This window comes from Schistocerca cancellata, chromosome 3, assembly GCF_023864275.1.
Source record: "Schistocerca cancellata isolate TAMUIC-IGC-003103 chromosome 3, iqSchCanc2.1, whole genome shotgun sequence".
Lineage (NCBI taxonomy): Eukaryota > Metazoa > Arthropoda > Insecta > Orthoptera > Acrididae > Schistocerca > Schistocerca cancellata.
Genome location: NC_064628.1, coordinates 53,618,106 through 53,640,350, shown reverse-complemented (window position 1 = coordinate 53,640,350; position 22,245 = coordinate 53,618,106). Strand labels below are relative to the sequence as shown.

Genomic DNA, 22,245 nt, shown 5'->3' with positions numbered 1-22,245 from the left:
CGTGAGGTCTCCACAGTACATCGATGTTGTCGCCAGTGGTCGGCGGAAGGTGCACGTGCCCGTCGACCTGGGACCGGACCGCAGCGACGCACGGATGCACGCCAAGACCGTAGGATCCTACGCAGTGCCGTAGGGGACCGCACCGCCACTTCCCAGCAAATTAGGGACACTGTTGCTTCTGGGGCATCGGCGAGGACCATTCGCAACCGTCTCCATGAAGCTGGGCTACGGTCCCGCACACTGTTAGGCCGTCTTCCGCTCACGCCCCAACATCGTGCAGCCCGCCTCCAGTGGTGTCGCGACAGGCGTGAATGGAGGGACGAATGGAGACGTGTCGTCTTCAGCGATGAGAGTCGCTTCTGCCTTGGTGCCTATGATGGTCGTATGCGTGTTTGGCGCTGTGCAGGTGAGCGCCACAATCAGGACTGCATACGACCGAGGCACACAGGGCCAACACCCGGCATCATGGTGTGGGGAGCGATCTCCTACACTGGCCGTACACCACTGGTGATCGTCGAGGGGACACTGAATAGTGCACGGTACATCCAAACCGTCATCGAACCCATCGTTCTACCATTCCTAGACCGGCAAGGGAACTTGCTGTTCCAACAGGACAATGCACGTCCGCATGTATCCCGTGCCACCCAACGTGCTCTAGAAGGTGTAAGTCAACTACCCTGGCCAGCAAGATCTCCGGATCTGTCCCCCATTGAGCATGTTTGGGACTGGATGAAGCGTCGTCTCACGCGGTCTGCACGTCCAGCACGAACGCTGGTCCAACTGAGGCGCCAGGTGGAAATGGCATGGCAAGCCGTTCCACAGGACTACATCCAGCATCTCTACGATCGTCTCCATGGGAGAATAGCAGCCTGCATTGCTGCGAAAGGTGGATATACACTGTACTAGTGCCGACATTGTGCATGCTCTGTTGCCTGTGTCTATGTGCCTGTGGTTCTGTCAGTGTGATCATGTGATGTATCTGACCCCAGGAATGTGTCAATAAAGTTTCCCCTTCCTGGGACAATGAATTCACGGTGTTCTTATTTCAATTTCCAGGAGTGTAGTTTCCTACATCATTCACTTTCTGACCTGTCTATTTTTCGCCGTCCCTCTCCCATCTCTGTTACATACAATGCTCTTAGCTTTTTCACTCTTATTAACTTACACACAACGTTTCAGCAGTAATCTATATCTTGCATATTACTTGTCTTCCAAATTAAAGCTCTCAGATTTTCAAATCTCATCCAATGCAGCCACCAACAATCAGTCTTTCCTTCTGATCCCATCCAGTAAGTCTCCCTGGACCCGGGTTTCTGGGTGACTTTTCAAACTCTAATCCTTTTCGTAAACCCCTCTTCCTTCCCCTTCTGCCAGAAGAAGGAGTCTCTGGCTCCAAAAGCCTGCATACATAAAATCTTTTTTTGTATGTGTGTTCTCCTGCTGACACTTAGTGAATAGATTTTTTATCTATACAGTTATATTTTATTATAGCAGTTAGAAACTTTTGTCTTGAGGAATGACAAATGCATGTATGCCAACTCTGTATGTATGGATTTGGAAATAAATCAGTAATGATATGAAAATGATTTAACCAAACCAAAGAAAATCTACATTAAGGACTAATACAATTTGAGAAGAGGGAAAGAAAGCATGGCAGGTGGGGAGGGGGGATTGTGCATGTATGTTCTATAACAAATACACTGCTTCCAACTATTTAAAACACAAATGTTGTATAATAACTCATGCAATGCTGTATAACAATGATTTGCAGTTTCAGCTTAATACTGGTCATCGATTATAATGTTCTAGTCACTTTAATTACTTCCTTAATTTCAAAGTTACGAGGGCTATTCAGAAAGTAGGGAACGTTTCCACCTGACGCCGCTAGGTGCGTGCTGATCGCATATATTTTGGTATGTGCGTGCTTGGCAGCTCAGTCGGCATCCATCTGCGACAGCAGGAACATCTCTGTGTGTCTGGTTTGTTCGATATTCGAATTTGATATGTGCGCTGCAATTGAAAATCCCACCAGTTGTGAGGTGCGTTCTGTGATATGGTGTTTATAGGGAAAAAACCTAAAACCTATAGAAATTTATCGTGAACTGTGCTGAAAACAACATAATGAGTGAATGTTCCATCCTGAAATTGTGCATTTGGTTTAAAAATGGCCGAACCGATGTTCATGAGGAAGAGAAGAGTGGATGCCCGAGCATTGTGACTGACAATCTTCTCGCTAAAGTTGATGAAACAATTCATGAAAACCGTCACTTCACAATAATGGAACTTTCGCTTTCTTTTCCACAAGTTTCATGGTCTTTGTTGTTTAAAATTGTCACTCAAAAGCTAGGCTACCACAAATTTTGTGCACAATGGGTGCCCAAAATGCTTACAGAGCACCATAAAGAACAGCGAATGGGGGCAATGTTGACATTTCTGGAGGCCTACCTCAAACCTGGTGATTCATTACTGGACTGAATCATAACTGGTGATGAGACTTGGGGGAACCACGTCAATTGTGAGACAAAATTACATTCCATGGAGTGGAGGCACACAAGGTCCCACCAAAAACCAAGAAAATGTTTTCAAACCTTGTCAGCAAGGAAACTGATGGCAGCAGTCGTTTTGGGATAGGCAAGGTGTGCTTCTTATTGATTTTCTTCAACATGGAGCAACTGTAAATTCTGCCCGGTACTGTCAAACTTTGCACAGCCTTAGAAGAGCAGTTCAAAACAAATGCCAAGAAAAGATGACATCCAAAATTTTGTTTTTGCACGACAATGCGTGACCTCACACGACAAACCTCACTAAAGAACTCCTTAATTCATTCAGATGGGAAATTTACCCTCATCCGTCCTACAGCCCCGATCTTGCACCAAGCGACTTCCACTTGTTTCCCAAGATGAAGAACTGGCTTGCAACGCAGTGTTTTGGTGACAACGCGGAACTCCAGGTGGGCATGACTCACTGGCTGAAGTCTCAGGCGGCAGAATTTTATGATAAAAGGTCTTTCAAAGCTTGTCCGCCGCTATGATAAGTGCCTCAATGTGTTTGGTGACTATGTGGAAAAGTAGTATGTCAGTCTCTCTTTCAGATTATAGAATAAAATGTATTTCTTGTACTTAGTTTTTTTTTTTTTTTTTTTAAATGCCAAAGCGCTCCCTATTTTCTGAATAGCCCTCATACATACTAGGTGCACAGCAAAAGTGTTTTGTCAAGGTGAAGTTGCTAACAAGTAATATTTGAAAACTCTTTGTTAAAATATAGATACCTGTTACAAACATGTGTATATGACGAGTGATTTGCAAACTAAGATAAGATGCTTTTTACAGAGATTGTCATTTTTTAACATTTCTGTATTTGTTTGTACAGGAGAGGCCTCCCCCTGTTCCACCTAGTCGACCATACACTGTGGCAGGGAACACTAAACTAGGTTATCCACAGACACGAGTTATGAAGATGACCTTCCCTGGTATGTATTTTCATTCATCACAATTTGCTCATGCAGGTAGATTATATAATTTAATGATGATTGTATGAGTGCCACAAAATAAACATTTTTCATCATTATAAGAATGTGATGGTTTAGAATAAGAAATAGCTGGTCTAGAATTAAAATGAATTACAAGCTAAAAATGGCAATAGAGGAGAAAAGCACTTAAGACTGCACTAAAACTCAAATGACATCAATTCCTAACAGTTATTTTCAGATTAAAGGCTCTTCCAGAAAGAAATATCACAGCACCACTTGAGACTAAATGATTGATTGTTAGCGTAGAAAATTAATGTAACTTGGATTTTGCAAAACTGCTAAATAGGCTACTTTAGTCACAGACCAGCCACATATAAACGTGTATTTGTAATAGACATAATGTAATGTGCCTATCTTGTTGCACTTTATTTTTACCAAATATGGACAGGATTGTTAAACAGCAATGTCTTCATCACACACATGCATCACAAATGTGGTAACACACTCTAATGTTCATGGTAACACTCACATTGTTTGTGAATCTTTGCAGTGTTTTGCTCAGCTGTGGGTATATTTATTCTGCTGCACTGAAAACTAATAAAACTGCATTCAAAATGAACTTTTTAAAAAGTACAAACAATTTTTGTGGCATAGTGGGAAAGTCTGTACATCAGCTGAAAAAAAAACAGTCATGAGCACTTGTACTTAAAAAATATGAATGAATTTATAATACTGATCATTATTTATTTAATGTTCCTTCATCAGAGGAAAGGCTGGAAAGGAAATAAAAACTAAGATCTACTGAAGCAGAAGAAATGGATAAATTGCTCCAAATCCAGAATCAGAAAGACACAAAATTAAGCAAGGAATTTAGAAGCAGTCATTCTTAAAAGTTTAGGCTGAAACTGCGTACCATGTCATTAGGGAGCTGATGGTAAATTATGGTACAAACACATGAACTAAACTCAGATACAAATGGAAAAGAAATTTCCAGAAATGCATAAACAATATCAGACAGGGGGGATGAGGGGTCTTTCAAGTTTTGCAGTTGAGGAGTGGCTCTGTGACATTTACTTTCAGCTGCTCTTAAATTAAGAGTAGTATTATTACCTTTGAATTTTGTATTCTTGTCCATAACCTTCTTACCTCCCCTTTCTGTGTATGTTCTGTATTATCATGCTCCTCAGTTGTCAGTCTATTGTGCCTTCCCTGAACCAAGATTTGGAGCAAATTTTCCTTTCCTGTAATATCTTTGTCTCACATGACCTTTCTTTGCCATATTTCTCCTCATTTATTAGATAAATAGTGTCTTAAAATTTATGTTTCTACATTTTTTTATTGTTTTGACGTCTAGTAAGTAGCTGTTTCTCTTTTATATTTATTGATATAATAGAGGGAAACATTTCACGTGGGAAAAATATATCTAAAAACAAAGAAGCTGTAACTTACCAAACGAAAGCATTGGTATGTTGATAGAGACAATAAAAACAATAAAAAACACACACACAAATTTCAAGCTTTCGGAAAGACGAAAGGATGTGGGTTTTAAGGGAGTGGGTAAGGAGTCATTCCAATCCCGGGAGTGGAAAGACTTACCTTAGGGGGAAAAAAGGGACAGGTATACACTCGCACACACACACATATCCGTGTGTGTGTATGTGCGGATGGATATGTGTGTGTGTGTGTGTGAGTGAGTGTATTCTTGTCCATAACCTTCTTACCTCCCCTTTCTGTGTATGTTCTGTATTATCATGCTCCTCAGTTGTCAGTCTATTGTGCCTTCCCTGAACTAAGATTTGGAGCAAATTTTCCTTTCCTGTAATATCTTTGTCTCACATGACCTTTCTTTGCCATATTTCTCCTCATGTATGTGTGTGTGTATGTGCGGATGGAAATGTGTGTGTGTGTGTGTGTGTGTGTGTGTGTGTGTGTGAGTGTATACCTGTCCCTTTTTTCCCCCTAAGGTAAGTCTTTCCACTCCCGGGATTGGAATGACTCCTTACCCACTCCCTTAAAACCCACATCCTTTCGTCTTTCCCTCTCTTTCCCTCTTTCCTGACGAAGCAATGTTGGGTTGCGAAAGCTTGAAATTTGTGTGTGTGTTTTTTATTGTTTTTATTGTCTCTATCAACATACCAACACTTTCGTTTGGTAAGTTACAACTTATATTTATTAATATTTATTAAAACAAATATTCCATTGGAAAAAACTTATGGGCATGCTACATGGCCTGGCATTACTTACCTCCAGGAGGCAAAATTTTACTTACCTCCAGGAGGAAAAATTTTATATATCAGGGTCATTTGTAAAGTAAGAACTGAAAACGCATTGTGGCCACGCATCCTGTCATGTGACTCATGCTCGGCCACTCTTAGCCAGTCTCTCACTACGCTGCCATTATGTTTCACTTCTCTGCCAGTGTTGAGTATACTGCTTCATTTGTCATCATGTCAATCAGTAATCCTGCCGGTTGTGAAGCATGCTCAGTTATTTGGCTCTTAAATGCAAAACAAGTTCATCCTGCTGAAATTCACTGGCAGCTTGTTGAAGTTTATGGTGCAGGTGTAACGAATGATGGAAATGTGCATAAATTGTGTAGGCCGTTTAATGAAGGAATGACAAATGTTCATAAAGAAGAATGATCTGGACGGCCTACTATTATGAATAAAGACTTGACACAATGAGGCAATTCGCCAAAATGAATGCTTCACTATTGATGGGATTCATCAGACATTTCCACAAATTTCAAGATCAGTATGTTTCACATTGTTACTACAAACTTCACTAAAAAAAAAAAAAAGTGTGCAAGACATATATATATATATATATATATATATATATATATATATATATATATATATATATATATATGACTTGCAAAAGCCTCTTTTTTGGCCTTGGGATTGTTACACTCCCAAATGGTATTTGTAATTCACAGTAAGAGTAAATATAGATGAAGCATGCAATTCACAATCACAATACTACAAGCAAAATAGACTGTGTGTCCCTGTCTAGACTTCTTCAGAACTGAGTTTTGTTTTCTGGTGCAAAGGTCTTCACATTGCCCAAGACAGGCAGTAAATTGAAAATCCCCATAATATTAAGAAAAGCCCTTATTCCTTCTAGAATTTATCAGAATAATTGGATTTTTTTTTCTTTTTTTTTTTGGGGGGGGGGGGGGGGGTAAATTACTGATATCTTATTCCACCACAAGTAACTGTCTTGTAGGTTTCACTTTTGCCTGCTTGTGTCTTCGTGGGTAATGTGATGCTAATGCTGTTTATCTACTACATAAGAGTAGTTATTACGTGTCTGTTGGAACTGAATTTTTATTACTATTTTAACCAAACATGTTTTAACAAATTATTTTAACCATCTTCAGTGGTCTTTAAAGAAATAATTGTTAGTTCAACTTAAAAAATTGTTTTGAGGTGCACAGTCATCTAAGCAGCACTTTTAGGCCACTTAAATATTCACAACTTTATGTACATCAAAACAAAATGTTTTTAGTTAAGCGAGCAATTATTTCTTTCATTTATTTATAGACAATCAAAGAGGCATAAAGTAATTAGTTAAAAGAGGTTTGTTTAAAACAGAGTAAAAATTCACCTAAAAACAAAGATGATGTGACTTACCAAATGAAAGTGCTGGCAGGTCGACAGACACACAAACGAACACAAACATACACACAAAATTCAAGCTTTCGCAACAAACTGTTGCCTCATCAGGAAAGAGGGAAGGAGAGGGAAAGACGAAAGGATGTGGGTTTTAAGGGAGAGGGTAAGGAGTCATTCCAGTCCCGGGAGCGGAAAGACTTACCTTAGGGGGAAAAAAGGACGGGTATACACTCGCACACACACACATATCCATCCACACATATACAGACACAAGCAGACATCAGTTGCAAAAGACATGTAATAGTTAACCTAATTGCAGCATAAACAGCACTACACTAACAAACTGAGAGAAATGGTTGCAAATTTTAACAAAATTATACCAGTGCTTTCTAGAAATTTGATGGTAAATCCTCTTTTTCATAGTTTCTGGCCCCTACTCTAATAACATACTACTTAACCTGCCCACAGAATACAGTAATTCTGACTTCTGCTGAATTGTGTGAGCTCGTGTCATTTACAGCTCAACTATACTCGACTGTGTCATTAATTTCTTCCACATTTTCTCTTCCATCACCACCTCAGGATAATTCCTCTTTATTTTATACACCTTTTCTGTGCTCTTCTCATATGCCAGCCATCACGTTGTTCCTATTAATTCCATTCCTTAACAACCTATACTGCTTCCTTCCTATCTCATTTTTAAGATTTTTAGATTTTCTTCTTCCATCCATAATAAGCTCATGAACTCTTAGTCACACATGGCTTTTTTCGCTCTGCTTTAGGAACACCTAACAATGGAAACTTGCCATCACCCCCCCCCCCCCCCCCTCAGACTTAGTGATAAAATACACCTGTCAAAAACTGAACACAGATTAAGGCTGAAAATAGGAAGAAGACATACTAAACTGTGAAGAAAGAAGCAAAATAGAAACAGTGAATGGTCCAAGCTCAAGATGGGCAACATCAAGCAAATTGCGGTAATTAAGGCGTCATGGATGTGTGGTCACAATGTTGGGGCAAAGTGGAAGATCTGTGTTCAAATCTCCCTCCTGACCTATTTTTTTCTCAAAATTATGAACTTTCAATTCAGTCATTGAAGTGTCTGTTCTCCTTCTGCAGCCTTGGCAACTGTCACATTATTAATTCATAATATGAGTCATGTGGTAAGAATATTTTACCATCGCAAGTAAATGTAATGAATAGTGAGAGCAGGAGAGATGCCGCATAGACCTCTCACAAAAAAAAGAAAGAAAAAAAAAACCACAACAAATCAACGCCTGTGAACTACGTTACAACAAAGGAATTCAAGAGTCAAAACTTCCAAAATAGAGCGCAAGAGTCACAACACGTGGTACTTGTCTAGAACAAATAGGAGGTACTTACATATGAAGGTCTCTTCCTCACAGTTCGCTGTTGCAAATGGACATTACACCACAGCACAGACATTAATTTGAATACAGTGAACAAACACATCAGTGACCAGATGGCCAGCTCATAATTGTGAAAAAAATGAAATAAAATAAAATAAAACTGAGGCACAAGGGATATACAAACACACATCTCCACCTCCCCCTTCGCATTACAACTCCGTGACCACATAAAAATGATGCCGCGGCTATCCAAATTCACTCGATTTTGCATATCTTGAGCTTGGACGGTTTACAGTTTTGATTTTGCTACTTTTTTTCACAGTTCAACACACCACCTTTCTGTTTTTATACTTGATCCGTGTTCAGTTTTTGACGGGATATCAACTGGGCCGTCTTACCACTAAATCTGAGAGGGGTGCGATGGGGAGTTTCCCTTGTACAATCTGTACTCCCTTACTTATTTTCCTTTTTCATTATATTCTTCTAATGAACTTCTTACATAATATAAACTGTGTATCATTAATGAGTTGTTAGCTTAGTCTATGGAACCAATTTGAAATAGGTGCAGCTCTGTGGTAATCTATATCTTAATGCATTCGATATCCTTGAGGGCCCAATGAAACATGATGTAGCCCAATGAAACATGCTATATACATCCATGAATTAGTCTATTTTGTGCAGTTGCTCCATAAACCAACAGTTACTTGAGCTTCAGTACATGTAAACCATCTAATACTGATAGAAGTGGCTTCTAAGTTTTTTGCTAATTGGCTGTTTCACTTAGCAGCTCATTTATGGATGAATAGATTTTTAGTTTAAAGATGCTCGACTAAAAACAAAATTGAAAAAAAAAAACTAAATAATTAGAAGTACTGCAAAATAAAATAGTCAGAGGGATAACAAAAATGCAAGCGATACACCACACTATAGGAAAATAGATACACACATTTTTAATGGAAAATTACCATGAACCCCAATTTACTACTATTGTGCTACACCAAGTGCACATGTGAGACAAAATGACAATAACAATTAAAAAGCAATGTGTCACTGGAGAAAATTTACACTTAAAATACAGGACATGCCTAACCCAATGGTAGCTGCACCAGCACAACACTCACTCTCCAATAACACTAAGCAATAACCTTACAAAATTCAAAAATATAACAAATACTCAAATGTGGAAGGATATAGGATCCTCACAACACCATGGTTGCCTCTAACTGTAAAATTATTTATGTAAAAAATATTTTTACAGTCGAAAGTGATGATGATATCCTTTAAAAAATTTTACATGATGGTGAACCCCAACTACAAGATGTTAATCAGATGGATACATCTCAATTCTTCAAATATCCATTATCAAAGCCCAGAAAGGCAAAGTGTTCACCCATTTAAAAATTTAAGTATTGTAAAGATTTGTTGGCTATATCCTGATGATGCATGGCTACAGTGAGAACAATTTGTGTACCATTTCACATTTTCTTTCTGTTACATACATATAGAAACTTCCTGTGTCATATTTATGTTACAGATTAAACTATGTTAAGCATTGGAATGAGTAAGATAACCACTCAACATGTGTGGGAAGTGTTAAGTAGTAGATAAGCACACAGACAAGAAATAGAATAAGGTAGAAATAGAATAAGGTATCTCTGCTTACAAAATTACTTTATTCTCTATAGAATATAAACACACATCCACATTGTACATGCACTACAGGCCAAATGGTCTTCATTGTGCAGTAGCATACATGTAATGTAAGTAAATGTTGGGTAAGGAAAGCAGGGACTGAGGTCAGGAGGATGGTAGACTGGAGGATGTTGAAGGGACAGATACCACATGAGCAGAGGGAGAGTATCTAGCTAGCTTACAAAGTGAAGCTCCTTTTAAAATCAACCATATTGTGTTCAGCAGTATTCTCTACCACCAGGTTGTCAAACTTGCACCTGGCTTAGAATCTTGATAATGTTCATCACACAGTGAACAGGTGTGAAGTGCTCACATCCACATCAAACACTGCACATTAGTTGCTGTCACTCCAGCAGAAAAGGATAGGATACACCAATTATTGGACTGGAATGTAAAACCGAAAAGAACTGTAGCTGGTAATGATTACACTTTTTATGCCAAGAGTGCACTTTTTTTCTGACACATTCTTTTTAAATCAATGCACTTTCTCCAGCTTTTCCTGTGAAAAGGTTTCGTCCCTGAAGCGTAATTCTGAGAGGTCAGCAGAATCTGTATCTTCATTGGGCTCAAAAATTTTCCAGTTAAAATTTCTTTACTCATGGGAATATGTGGAAGTAAAAGGTTGTCAAGAAATACAACACATTTAAATACAGCCATTGATTTCTTATTTGTTGAAAATGAAGAAGCACAATCTTCAACAACCTTGTCTAAAAACAGAGAGTTTTACGATAGTTCAATTTTTCAGTTTGTCCATTTGTATGGCACGTAGAATGCACCTACTATTTTATATGATCAAGATAACTAAGGTAATTTGCAACATGTACCAAAATTTAAAAAAAGAAAAGGAAAAACCTCTTTGTCACTCACAAGCCTTCTTATAATGTGATGGGTGGATGCATGGGAAAGGTAATGCAAATACATTTTTTACATTTTGTACAACACATGTGTCAATATGTTGGAAGTAAGAGCAGCATAATGATGGACCATGATATGTCATATGTTAGGTGGGCAGTTGAATACTATTTTGAGAGAGGCAGAAAAGATATTCTTCATTTCAGCATGTGATAAGTAGTAGTCAAAACTCTGGTGGGGAATTCGGCCAAAATGTTTCAGACAGGGGCAACAAAGGGTAATGAAAAAGGGTGCTGGTTAGTGTGTGTAGCTGGAGTATAAAGAGTAATGGGAGCAGTGGGCACAGGAAATATGTGGTCAATGTTTAAGGGATTATGTCAGGTCTTGTGACCTAGGCACAAGACATGTTCCGTGCATCCACATAGCTTACATTCTATTCCACTTTTGAAATCAATATACTCCACCTCATCAGGAGTAGTGTCATCTGTAAAATCTGCCATGTCACCTTTTAACACCAGTGGACGAATTTCCGCCACAGGGTATTTCAGACAACCCAGTGGCAGATCATGCTACTGATCACAAAACAGTTTTTTGGTTGATAATGAATGTTAGTTTCAGCCAAAGTGTGATTTACATGGATGCAATACAAGACAAAAAAATAATTTTCACCTTGTCTAGAGTTCAGAATGAAGTCATGTGCCCTGGCAGGAGGATACTGAAGCTCTCATCTAGAATGAAGCAAGAAATTGATAGTCCCTACCAATTGAAAAGAAAATTAAAAACATTCCCTATAAACCATTCTTGCTATTAATTATCTGAATATTGGGGATTGAAAAGTTCTGCTATCTACATGCGAAGCAACAGTGTTTGTTGCAAGGCTGCAAGATGAGTAGTAATGTAATGTAAATAGAACCCAGTATTTACTCATGTAGGTACATATTTTCCTTGAAATAGACCACTGCAGTCAAGTAAATATTTAGGTACTGACAGCAGATAAACATCATCTGTTATCAAAGCAGCCATTTTCTATCTTGTTTACTTGATTAAATTTAGCTGGCATAAGCATGGACATCTTTACTCAGTGTACTGATAATTTACTGTCAATACTGGATATGGATTAAATTTCTATGATTTCCTTGTCTTTTGTTAAAGAATACCATGACTTGTTCCACATCCGTGAAGGTTCTCTTTCTTGATGGGATCTATAGAACATTCTGTATGTAATGAATGAATGAAAGGATGAATGAAGGAAGGAAGGAAGAATTTTGAGTCTCCTGTTGTCCTCCAGTATCAGATTCTATGAAATGTTTGAATGGTAACTCGTCCTTCAACAATTTTTTTCCAGACCCCCAGATCCACTGGCCTAAATTGTTCTTCCCTGTCATATACATACTTCTGGCACTGTCCGCCTCAGCCAAATGCAGATATTTTTTGCTTAAGGTTGGGCAAACAATACAAGCATTCAAATAGATTGACATTTCCTGTATCACTGCAGAGCTTAATACAGTGTCAACCACTGCTGGAACAGTCATATGGCAATTTCCTCATGGGAAGCGATATGCAAGATACTAAAACTATCCACAACAACAAGCTATAAAACTGCTGAAAATTAGACAGTTTTATGGAAAACAAGAGGAAACAGCATTAAAACTTATCACCCTAAAACCTCCCTCCTGCTGTATTAAAGCAAATATGCAACACAAGTTCTCAATCACTGTCTATATATATATAAACAACTCTGGTGATTTTTAACTGAAGCTAATAGTCAAAGTCAGAAATGTTATCCTTCAGAAAATTACTAACTCTGAGACCAGCAACATGGCGAAATAGTATTTTGTTTGACTGTTGCATGCTACAAAAATTCACCATGTTAGTTTCAAATGAGTATTTTGATCCCTGTTCATATTTTAGAATAATAAGAAAAAACATTACCAGCTTTTAACAGCTCCAAAACAAGATGGTAACAATGAAAAAAAAGTAGGAATTAAATGCTCAATAAATTATATAAGTAATATTAAATTGACTACAACCGCAATCATGAGGATAAATTACAGCAGCAACACTCGTCATGGAAACAGAAGCAACTGACGTTGATAGACTGCAAAAACGAATGGAAGCTTGAAAATTAGACTGAACTGTTATTGTGATATTTTGTTTGCTAGCTGCTGCCTTTGCCCATTACTTCCACTCTATATAGTACTGCAGGCTGTGTTTCATGGTTATTCCTCCTTTCCTAAATAGTTTAATGTACAGTGCCAAAACCAAATGCAGTTTTGTGAATATATTACAGCACAAAGATACATCATAAAGATAGCACCAATGGAAGTTGCTACATCACAGGGCAATCAAAAGACTGAGCAGACCCCAAGATTTCCTGAACTGTAAAAGAAACTGTTCAACTGCAGTGCTTCTCTCACTGCTTTACTATTCCTGATCTTACCCGCACTTTAGTTAGTCTTGTTGATCTATGGACCCTCATCAGCACTGTTTTCTCACTATTTGCTCTCCCTCCCCCCCCCCCCCCCAAAAAAAAATCTACCCTGCTCCCCTCACTCCAACCCCCTTTTTACTCTTCACTCCCATTTGTAATCCACCACTCGCTCTGACTGGACTAAAAATACCATCTCTGATTATATACCCACATTCCCCTTTTTTCCCTGAATATCCCTCTCCTACAACTGTTCACCCTAGTCAGTCAACAGTGCCTGGATGTGTGTGTGTGTGCGTGTGTGTGTGTGTGTGTGTGTGTGTGTGTGTGTGTGTGTACTAACTTCATTGTAAACACCCCAGTAACATAGACTGGCATGATAAGAGAAAAATGTTTTATTACATGATCATAAATTGTGCTGCAGGCATAAGGTAGAAATTGGATATTCCCATAAAAGGAGAAATGAATTATAAGCATACCTTATCTGTCAAATTTTCTGTAAATTGTTTTAAATGTCCTCAATTGTGAATCTTTGATAAATGCCATAATTTTTTTGTAAACATCAGTTTGCACTTGTTCACTCAAGTCCATCTTCTGCACGACTACTGGATGCTACATACATTTGAACCTGCTGGTGTATTTAAGCCTTGATCTCCCTGTACAATTTTACCCCTTCTTTCTATTACTGAATTAACTTTCCGTTTATACTTCACAGTGTGTCCTATCAACTTATCCTTATTTTAGTCAAATTATGCCATACAGCTCTTTCTCTCTCCAGTTCAATTCAATACCCCTTCGTCACATCTGTACTATTTAAAACCCACATTTCACTTCCTATAATTTTACACTCCAAATAAGTACTTTAAAAAAATTTCCTAACACTTAAATTTATATTCAGTGTTTACATATTTAAAGAGACTAGGCATAATGTCCTACATGAACACAATCACTGCTTGCAAATAAAATTTTATTATTATTTATTTCAGCTTCAGGTTAAACCATTTGTGTGACCTGGGTGTATCATAAGTAATACCAAAAACTTTCACTGATGAAATTATACAACAGTAGAAGCAAAAATTTTCCATTAAGTATGGTGTGACAAATGAGCAGCTTGCAAGACAACTGCAAATGTTTGGTTACGAGCTAGCACTAACTGCAATATGAAATATTGTCCTAGTTAGTACAAATATACCGTATTTTACAGATTATAAGATGCTAAGGACTGTAAGACACACTTTAATTTTCAAGCAGTTTTTTTAAAAATAATATTTTTATCATTTTTATTATTAGATTTCAAAGCCAGACTAAAAAAAATCTTAGTTTATAAAACCTTACTGACCTTTAAAACCCCAAAAATCGTCACCTGAGGGTTCTTCTTCTTTTTCCTCTTCCTCTTTGTCATCATAGTTGCCCTCTTCGTATATAAGATGGTCTTCACTGCCATCGAGAGCATTACTTATGACCCACTTCTTGAAAGATTTATTTATTTATTTTGCTATCCATCCGTAGACAATATAGACTGTATGTATACTTTCAACAAATACATATATATGATACAGACACAAGGGTATATAAAAGTACAATTGCATTTCCGAAATATAAACTACAATTATTTGTTTTACTGTGTTTCATGATTATACATCATGTACCACTCTGTCATTGAACATACCAAAGAAAGCCCATAATTACATTATCTTCTCTTACTCTAGACCTAATGTTTTATACACTGACACACCTGTTTGATTGTAGGTCGTTTTAAAGTTCCCTTCGGCATGAATTCATGTTGAGCTTCATGCTTCACCATTTGTTACATTCCTCTCTCATGTACACTTTAAGTGGTTTTTTTATTGGCACATCATGAGGTTGCAATTGTGAAGCCAGTCCTTCCAGAATAACAGCAAGCTCTGTATTTTCCTGTCTCAGTTTCTCTTCCAAAGGATTTTTCATATGACCATTGAACTGATCTAGCATAAGAATAGAACTCTTCTCCAGTAAAGCACCTTTCCTCTTCTCCCACACTTTCTTAATCCATAAGTTCTTACTATCCATCCAATCCTTGTCATGTACATGAACAACAACACCTGGCAGTATTTAAGAAGGTTTTGGCATTGTTTTACACTTGAAAATAATCAATGGATTACATATAGTACTGTCAGCATGCATTGGCTGAAGAACACTTTGATTCCTACGAAGAAGTCGAAAATTGGGTGCCCGATTGGTTTGCTTCAAAAGAGGAACATTTCTATTGGCGTGGTGTCCCCAAATTGCCAGAAAGGTGGTCAAAATGTATAGAAAGCAATGGTCAGTACTTTGAATAAAATGTTTTTACTTTTCAATTCAAAATTAGTGTTTCATTTTCACAAAAAAACGCTCATTTCATACCAATACACCTGGTATAGCCCACATCATATAACTACCTTTTATTTTTTCCATTACAAAACTAGCTACCAACATAAATATTGTACTGTTACCAGCAACTCAAATCACTTTCAATTCAGGTTCGCTGGCTCTCTAGACTGCAATGATGCATCATAGGCTACACAGTGTTGTTCTGTGTTTGTGATGTAGGGGCGGGAGGGAAACTGTGTTAGCATGAATCCCTGCAACTCACGTTCGTCACAGGTTCACTGCTGCTGACAATTGAATCCAGTGTTGCCAGATGAGATAGGTTTCCCATTGCATCGAATATATGGCCATTTTTAAGACTAGTGGGAATTTTTAATCAAACACTGGGCATTTTTATATTAATTTCAAGTATAAGACACACCTGAATTTCGCAGATGATTTTTTGAAGAAAAAGGTGCATCTTATTGTCCGTAAAATACGGTATTGAGTGACTGGCTGTCTCTGTACAGGTACATTTTCAAAGTGCTCAACAGACGTGAGCAGACCATCACAACGAGAATGTTGCTGCTGAACTGTGAAAGAGGGGGGGGAGGTTATTCACACATGTCACATGACTATGTCACACACCCCTACGATCACACCACAGGACACAAAATGGGGGCTCAAAAAGCCTAAACTCCCTTTGCTGCTTTGGATCATGTTCAAATTCTGTCAAATGGTTTTCAATGGTCCCTAGTAGTTCTACCCTCAATACCAGAGTAAAAATTGTGTTCATACTACACTCCAAAAGAGTGCGACCACGTTCAATGAGGTTGCAGGCCCACTACCTCTTTAGACAAGGGTTGTATCATTCAGAGGGTTTCAGCAGTGTCAAATTTTGTCAAGAATGTCAACCTGTTGCTCATAGCACTGCGAACTGTCGCTTTTGACTGCGAAATGAGTGTAAATCAACACACCTAGGTGCGGGGTGTTTTCACTGATTCCCTTTATGCCACATCTTGATGCTTTTTGTAAGTGGGAAATGTTTTCCTTGGCCACACATAAAAAACGATATGATTTCAATGCTGTGCATAATGGTTCTGATCTCCACCACAGAGACATCAAATAAAGGGGTGAAATGTGGGTAATAAGAAGTGTGACAATCTTATAGTCTGTGAAATACAGTACTTGAAATGTAAATTTTCTATTACGGCGTCACCTATATGGGCTGATAATTCAACAAGAAATACAATACTACTTTGGCATGTTACAGTTTATCGTACAATCCTACATGTGAAAGGAGATGTGCATTTTGATGCAATACTGGACTCGTCTCTATGATGGGTTACAAATTCTTTCAAATACATGACATATATTCGCAGTTGTGAATATGGACAACCATCAACTGTATAAAGGAATGACAACAACGAAAATTTGTGCCCAACCAGGACTTGAACCCAGATTTCCCACTTACTGTGAGCTGCCACTTACCATTTGGGGCATCCGAGCACAACTCACGGCCAGACCTAAACTATCACATGTCATCAACCATGTGTCTACAGCCTGTATTCATACATCCATTACGTACATTCTCGTATGTAAATGTCTGAAGGAACTTTGCATCATGATTCAGGATAACACAGGCACTGCAATATCAAATTCTTTCAAATACCCCTGATCATCTTGTAGATCTTGACAAGATGGAACAGTTTGTTGCTCCAGTTCTTCAACCATATCAGCAAGGATGATGTACCACTTCTGAGATGACCCCAAGCAGAAAATTACAGAAAACTGAGGCTTGGACCATATTGGCATGTTAGATGTCACCCTACAACATCAGCAAAATGTGCTGGCATCCCATCATGCATCCACCACGTTCCTCAACTATCACCCTAAAGCCCAGTTATATGGGAATTTAGTCAAAAAGTTTACATTTCAAATTCATTTGAACTGACTGGGACAATATTTCATACTGAAATATGGTTTTTAACCACATATCTGCAATTACCTCCAAATGGCTCTTTCTGGATATATAGTTATAGGGTTTTGCTTTTATTATCATATACTTTCATCCATGTCACTTTTTACTAAGAAAAAAAATATGTTAGTACTGTCTTTTTCAATACAGATTTTTATGCTATTACCAGTTTACATTTTTTATCCTATTATATCTGCCATTGCTTTCCTACTCTACTTTTTTTTCTATTATCATCTCAGTTAGAAGTTAGTATTCTTTACTAAAGAGAAGCCCTTATTTGTACAGTACATGGTTAGTAGCCACCGGAGCATTTGCTGTTGATCTGCCACCATGCCATCCTCTGCCAATGGTATTACTCACATGGAATGTAAGGGCTTGTGGTCAGCACACTACTCTCCCAGAAGTTGTCAGCTTCCAGGACCTTGGAGCCAACACTTCTCACTTAAGAAGCTCCTCAACTGGCATCACAAGGCCAAGTGTAACCCATTTCAGCCCTCTCACCAAGGAAAAATTCGACAGAAAGGGTATTCAAACTGGGTCTTCCACATAGCAGCCACACACACTAACCACTCAGTTGTGGAGACACAGACACCTCATTGATTTACTATGCAGTTGTGCTGTAGGTGGTATGCCCGTGTCTTCCTGTGACCAGAGAATGCATCCATCAAGTTACACAGTAGTCTACAGTTTAAAAGGAATCCAGACCATTGTGCAAGTTAATTTATTTCATATAAATGAACCATTTCCAGACGCAAAAGACGCATTACCTACCAGAAAAATAATAGGTCTTTGGATTTGTTGTCAGACAAGTAATACAGCTTACACTGACACAGATGTGATGTTCACACTAGTGGATAAGAAGCATCTTCTTTTGGAATGGGTTGGGGGAGGAGCACTTTTGTATGTAAAGAGAATGTTCATCTGCAGAATTTAACAGTGCCGAATAATATCACCTTAGCAGATTCTCTGCCTTAATTTATTCTTCTCTGCCTTAATGTATTCTATAATTTATTTCAACTGAGAAAATCACAACAGCTGCCAGCTGGTTTTATCAGTTGAAATGGATCATTATATCTGTGGTTGCCCCTCATGCCAAGTGATGTGTATACTGGATCTATGGAATGCGATGAAAGAGGAAGCTGAAGTTAAAGGGTGATTTCATTCTCTGCTGTCTTCTGTAGCCCCAATGTATTTCTTTCCAGTTCACATGTTCCTTCACTATTGCTCACCTACCCACAAATGTGAAAAACATTCGCACCATATATGTTTGTTTTTAACATGATAGTGAAAAGTCCAGGACATATTCTAAGCAATATAATTTCATTAGAAACCAACATGATAATTCTCTTAGCTGATAATAATTTTTGTTCACATATTTTAACAGAGGATGCAAGTGGGGAAGTGGTTCTACTGAAAGGAGACACAGTATTGGTGGTTGGTGCATCTCCACGTCGTGGGCATCTCATAGTAGAGCACAACAACATGAGCCTCCATGTGCCCTTCCAGTTCCTTGAACTCAAATCAGTGGGTGTTAACATATGAATGTGCCTTATGTGTAAATTGTGAAGCGCCTTTTTATTGTAAACTTCAATGCAAAAAGAGCAGATTACAGTTTCGTGTATAAAAATTGTACATTACTGACTTTAAAGCTATGTATTACAGTGTGTGATGTGCACCCAAGGAAGGAAACACATTACGTAATTGTAGGTGTCAGTGTTATGAACTGAAATGGGAACTACCTTGATTTTTGTCAAATGTGAAGAGTAGATTAGTTACTCTCTCTCTTGGATGACCTAAAAAACTAAGAGTTTCACATTACACAATGTACTGCAAAAGTTATGCTGAATGGTGCTCATTACAGTGTTTGTACAAAACATAACTCTCTATGTGCCAATGATAATCTGATACCCAAAATATAATCTTGAGTCTGATTTAAGTGCCGATTGTACATAATGTAAATAATAAGCATACCGAAAAACTAATATTGTATTTTACTTCATTGGATATGTAATTAAACCTTGCATCAAAAGATAAGTACATTATAATATTACACTGGAATTAACTTGTAATGTTAAATGAAATATGCCAAAAGAGTTTTTGTAATGCTGTTGTACACACCAAAAACAGAATGCTGAATGTTTTGTAAAGTTAATAATTTCAGTATTGATAAAGAAAGTGTATCAAAACAGAATAAAGCTGTGAATAATCAGTTACCACACCTGTACTCTGCCAAAAGTATTCTCCACATGTATCATAAAATCATTTTAACATTGTAAATAATCATCTGTTCTTATCATCAGAAGTCAGGAATTTGAATGTCTCTTCATTTTTGTAGATATGGACATACATGTTCTGATAACATGTGTATTTGTATAAGTTCTGCCTAAGACAGAATAAAATTATTTACAAATAAACTAAGAAATCCAGTAATAAAAACATTCTATACACAGTGAGAACACAAAATTGTTATCATTATTTCAGTTACTAATTGTACTTGGAAGAAATTTAAGGGACACAATCTACAAAGAGCTTTAACTGTTTTCTTGAAGACTTTATTATTTCTGCCTTGCTCGCTCCTCTCTCCCTACCCAATAAATGTGTTATAATGACAATTACAAACTTATTAATTTTTATTAGTAGTAGTGGGATTCTTTTGGAGCTAATGAGAAAGTTGGTAAAGGAGTGTCAGGATGCAAAGCAAAGAATAATTCAATTGCTACTGAAATTCAATAACAGAGTGTAGCATAACACGCAACAAAGAAGAGAACTGTTATTAAAAAGAGAGATAGGTGGCTACTGGTGACACCTGCAAGGGAAAGAGGTGTCCTCAAGAAAACTCAATGTCAGTAACAAATAGTTAATAACTCAGCACTGTATTTCAAGACAACTAAGAGTATTAACTTAGTATTTATATGAAGCTGTATAGGTGTTCAATGACAATCATAATATAATACTTAACAGGCAATTCATCTGTAAAAATGACAGACATCAACAATCACTCACAGTTAGTTATTAAGCATTATGATTGGGTATTTTTAACTCTTATCGTCATACAGCTCTGATCTACAGCGTATGCATTAGTATCCGTGTGAGATTGTTGTGGTTTTTTAAGGACACACTCTTATTTGTTACACAGTGCAAAAGGTTATGCTAAATAATTCAGACAATGTCAGAAAGTTAGAAAATTTTAGTGACTAGGGTAAAATCACAATGGGAGTCCCGCAGGGATCAATTTTGGGTCCACTACTATTACTTGTACATGTGAATGACCTTCCACTTGACATTCAACAAGCAAAATTTGTACTTCTTGCAGATGACACTAGTGAAATAACAATCCCATCATGAAATAATAATTCCATCAGAGACAAAGCAACAGCAAAGAAATAGTAGTTGTCGTCGTCATCGTCGCCGCCATTGTCATCTTAAGTTCTAAGACTGGTTTGATGAATCTCTCCATTCTACTCTATCCTGTGCAAGCCTCTTCATCTCTGAGTTGACTACTGCAAACTACACCCTTCTGAATCTGCCTACTGTGTTCATCTCTTGGTCTCCATCTATGATTCCCCTCCTCCCACCTCCACCGCCCCCCCCCCCCCCCCCCCTCCATTCTCTCACTCTTTCCTACAGTATTAAGTTGGTGATTCCTTGGTGTCTCAGAATGTATCGTACCAACCGTTCCTTTTTCTGGCTGGGTTGTGCCACAAATTTATTTTCTCCCCAATTCTATTCAGTTCTGCCTCATTAGTTGCTTGATCTATCCCTCTCATCTTGAGCATTCTTCTGTAGTACCACATTTCAAAAGCTCCTATTCTCTAAACTGTTTATTGTCCATGTTTCACTTATGAACACATCTACACTCCACACAATTACTTTAGGAAAAGACTTCCTGACCCTTAAATCTATACTTGATGTTAACAAATTTCTCTTCTTCAGAAAAGATTTCTTGCCATGCCAGTCTAGATTTTATATCTTCTTTACTTCAACCATCATCAGTTATTTTGCTACCCAAATAGCAAAACTCATCTGCTACTTTCAGTGTCTCATTTCCTTTCTAATTCCCTCACCCTAACCTGATTTAATTCGACTATATTCCATTTTCTTTTTTTTCACTTTTGTTGATGTTCATCATATATCTTCCTTTCAAGACACTGTCTGTTCTGTTCAACTGCTCTTCCAAGGCCTTTGTTGTCTCTGACAGAGTTGCAATGTCGTCGGCATACCTCAAAGTTTTTATTTCTTCTCCATGGATTGATTCCTACTCCACATTTTTCTTTTGTTTCCTTTACTGCTTGCTCAATATACAGATTGCATAACATCGGTGATAGGCCACAACCCTGACTCACTCCCTTCCCAACTACTGCTTCCCTTTCATGCCCCTCGAATCTTATAACTGCCATCTGGTTTCCGTACAAATTGTAAATTGCCTTTTGCTCCCTGTATTTTATCCCTGCCACCTTCAGAATTTGAAAGAGAGTATTCCAGTCAACATCGTCAAAAGTTTTCTCTAAGTTTAC

At 37.9% G+C, this 22,245-nt stretch overlaps 1 protein-coding gene across 1 annotated transcript in view; it reads left to right on the top strand.

Annotated features, from left to right (window-relative positions):
- Nucleotides 1-20,184, top strand: part of LOC126176953 (myosin-I heavy chain) — a 184,569-nt gene extending 164,385 nt beyond the window's left edge. Inside the window, exons 15-16 of the mRNA XM_049924160.1 lie at nucleotides 3,370-3,469; nucleotides 19,116-20,184. Of these exons, the coding sequence (XP_049780117.1) occupies nucleotides 3,370-3,469; nucleotides 19,116-19,273 (258 nt within the window). The 3' untranslated portion in view covers nucleotides 19,274-20,184. The remainder of the gene's footprint in view (nucleotides 1-3,369; nucleotides 3,470-19,115) is intronic.
- The last annotated feature ends 2,061 nt before the right edge of the window (nucleotides 20,185-22,245 follow it).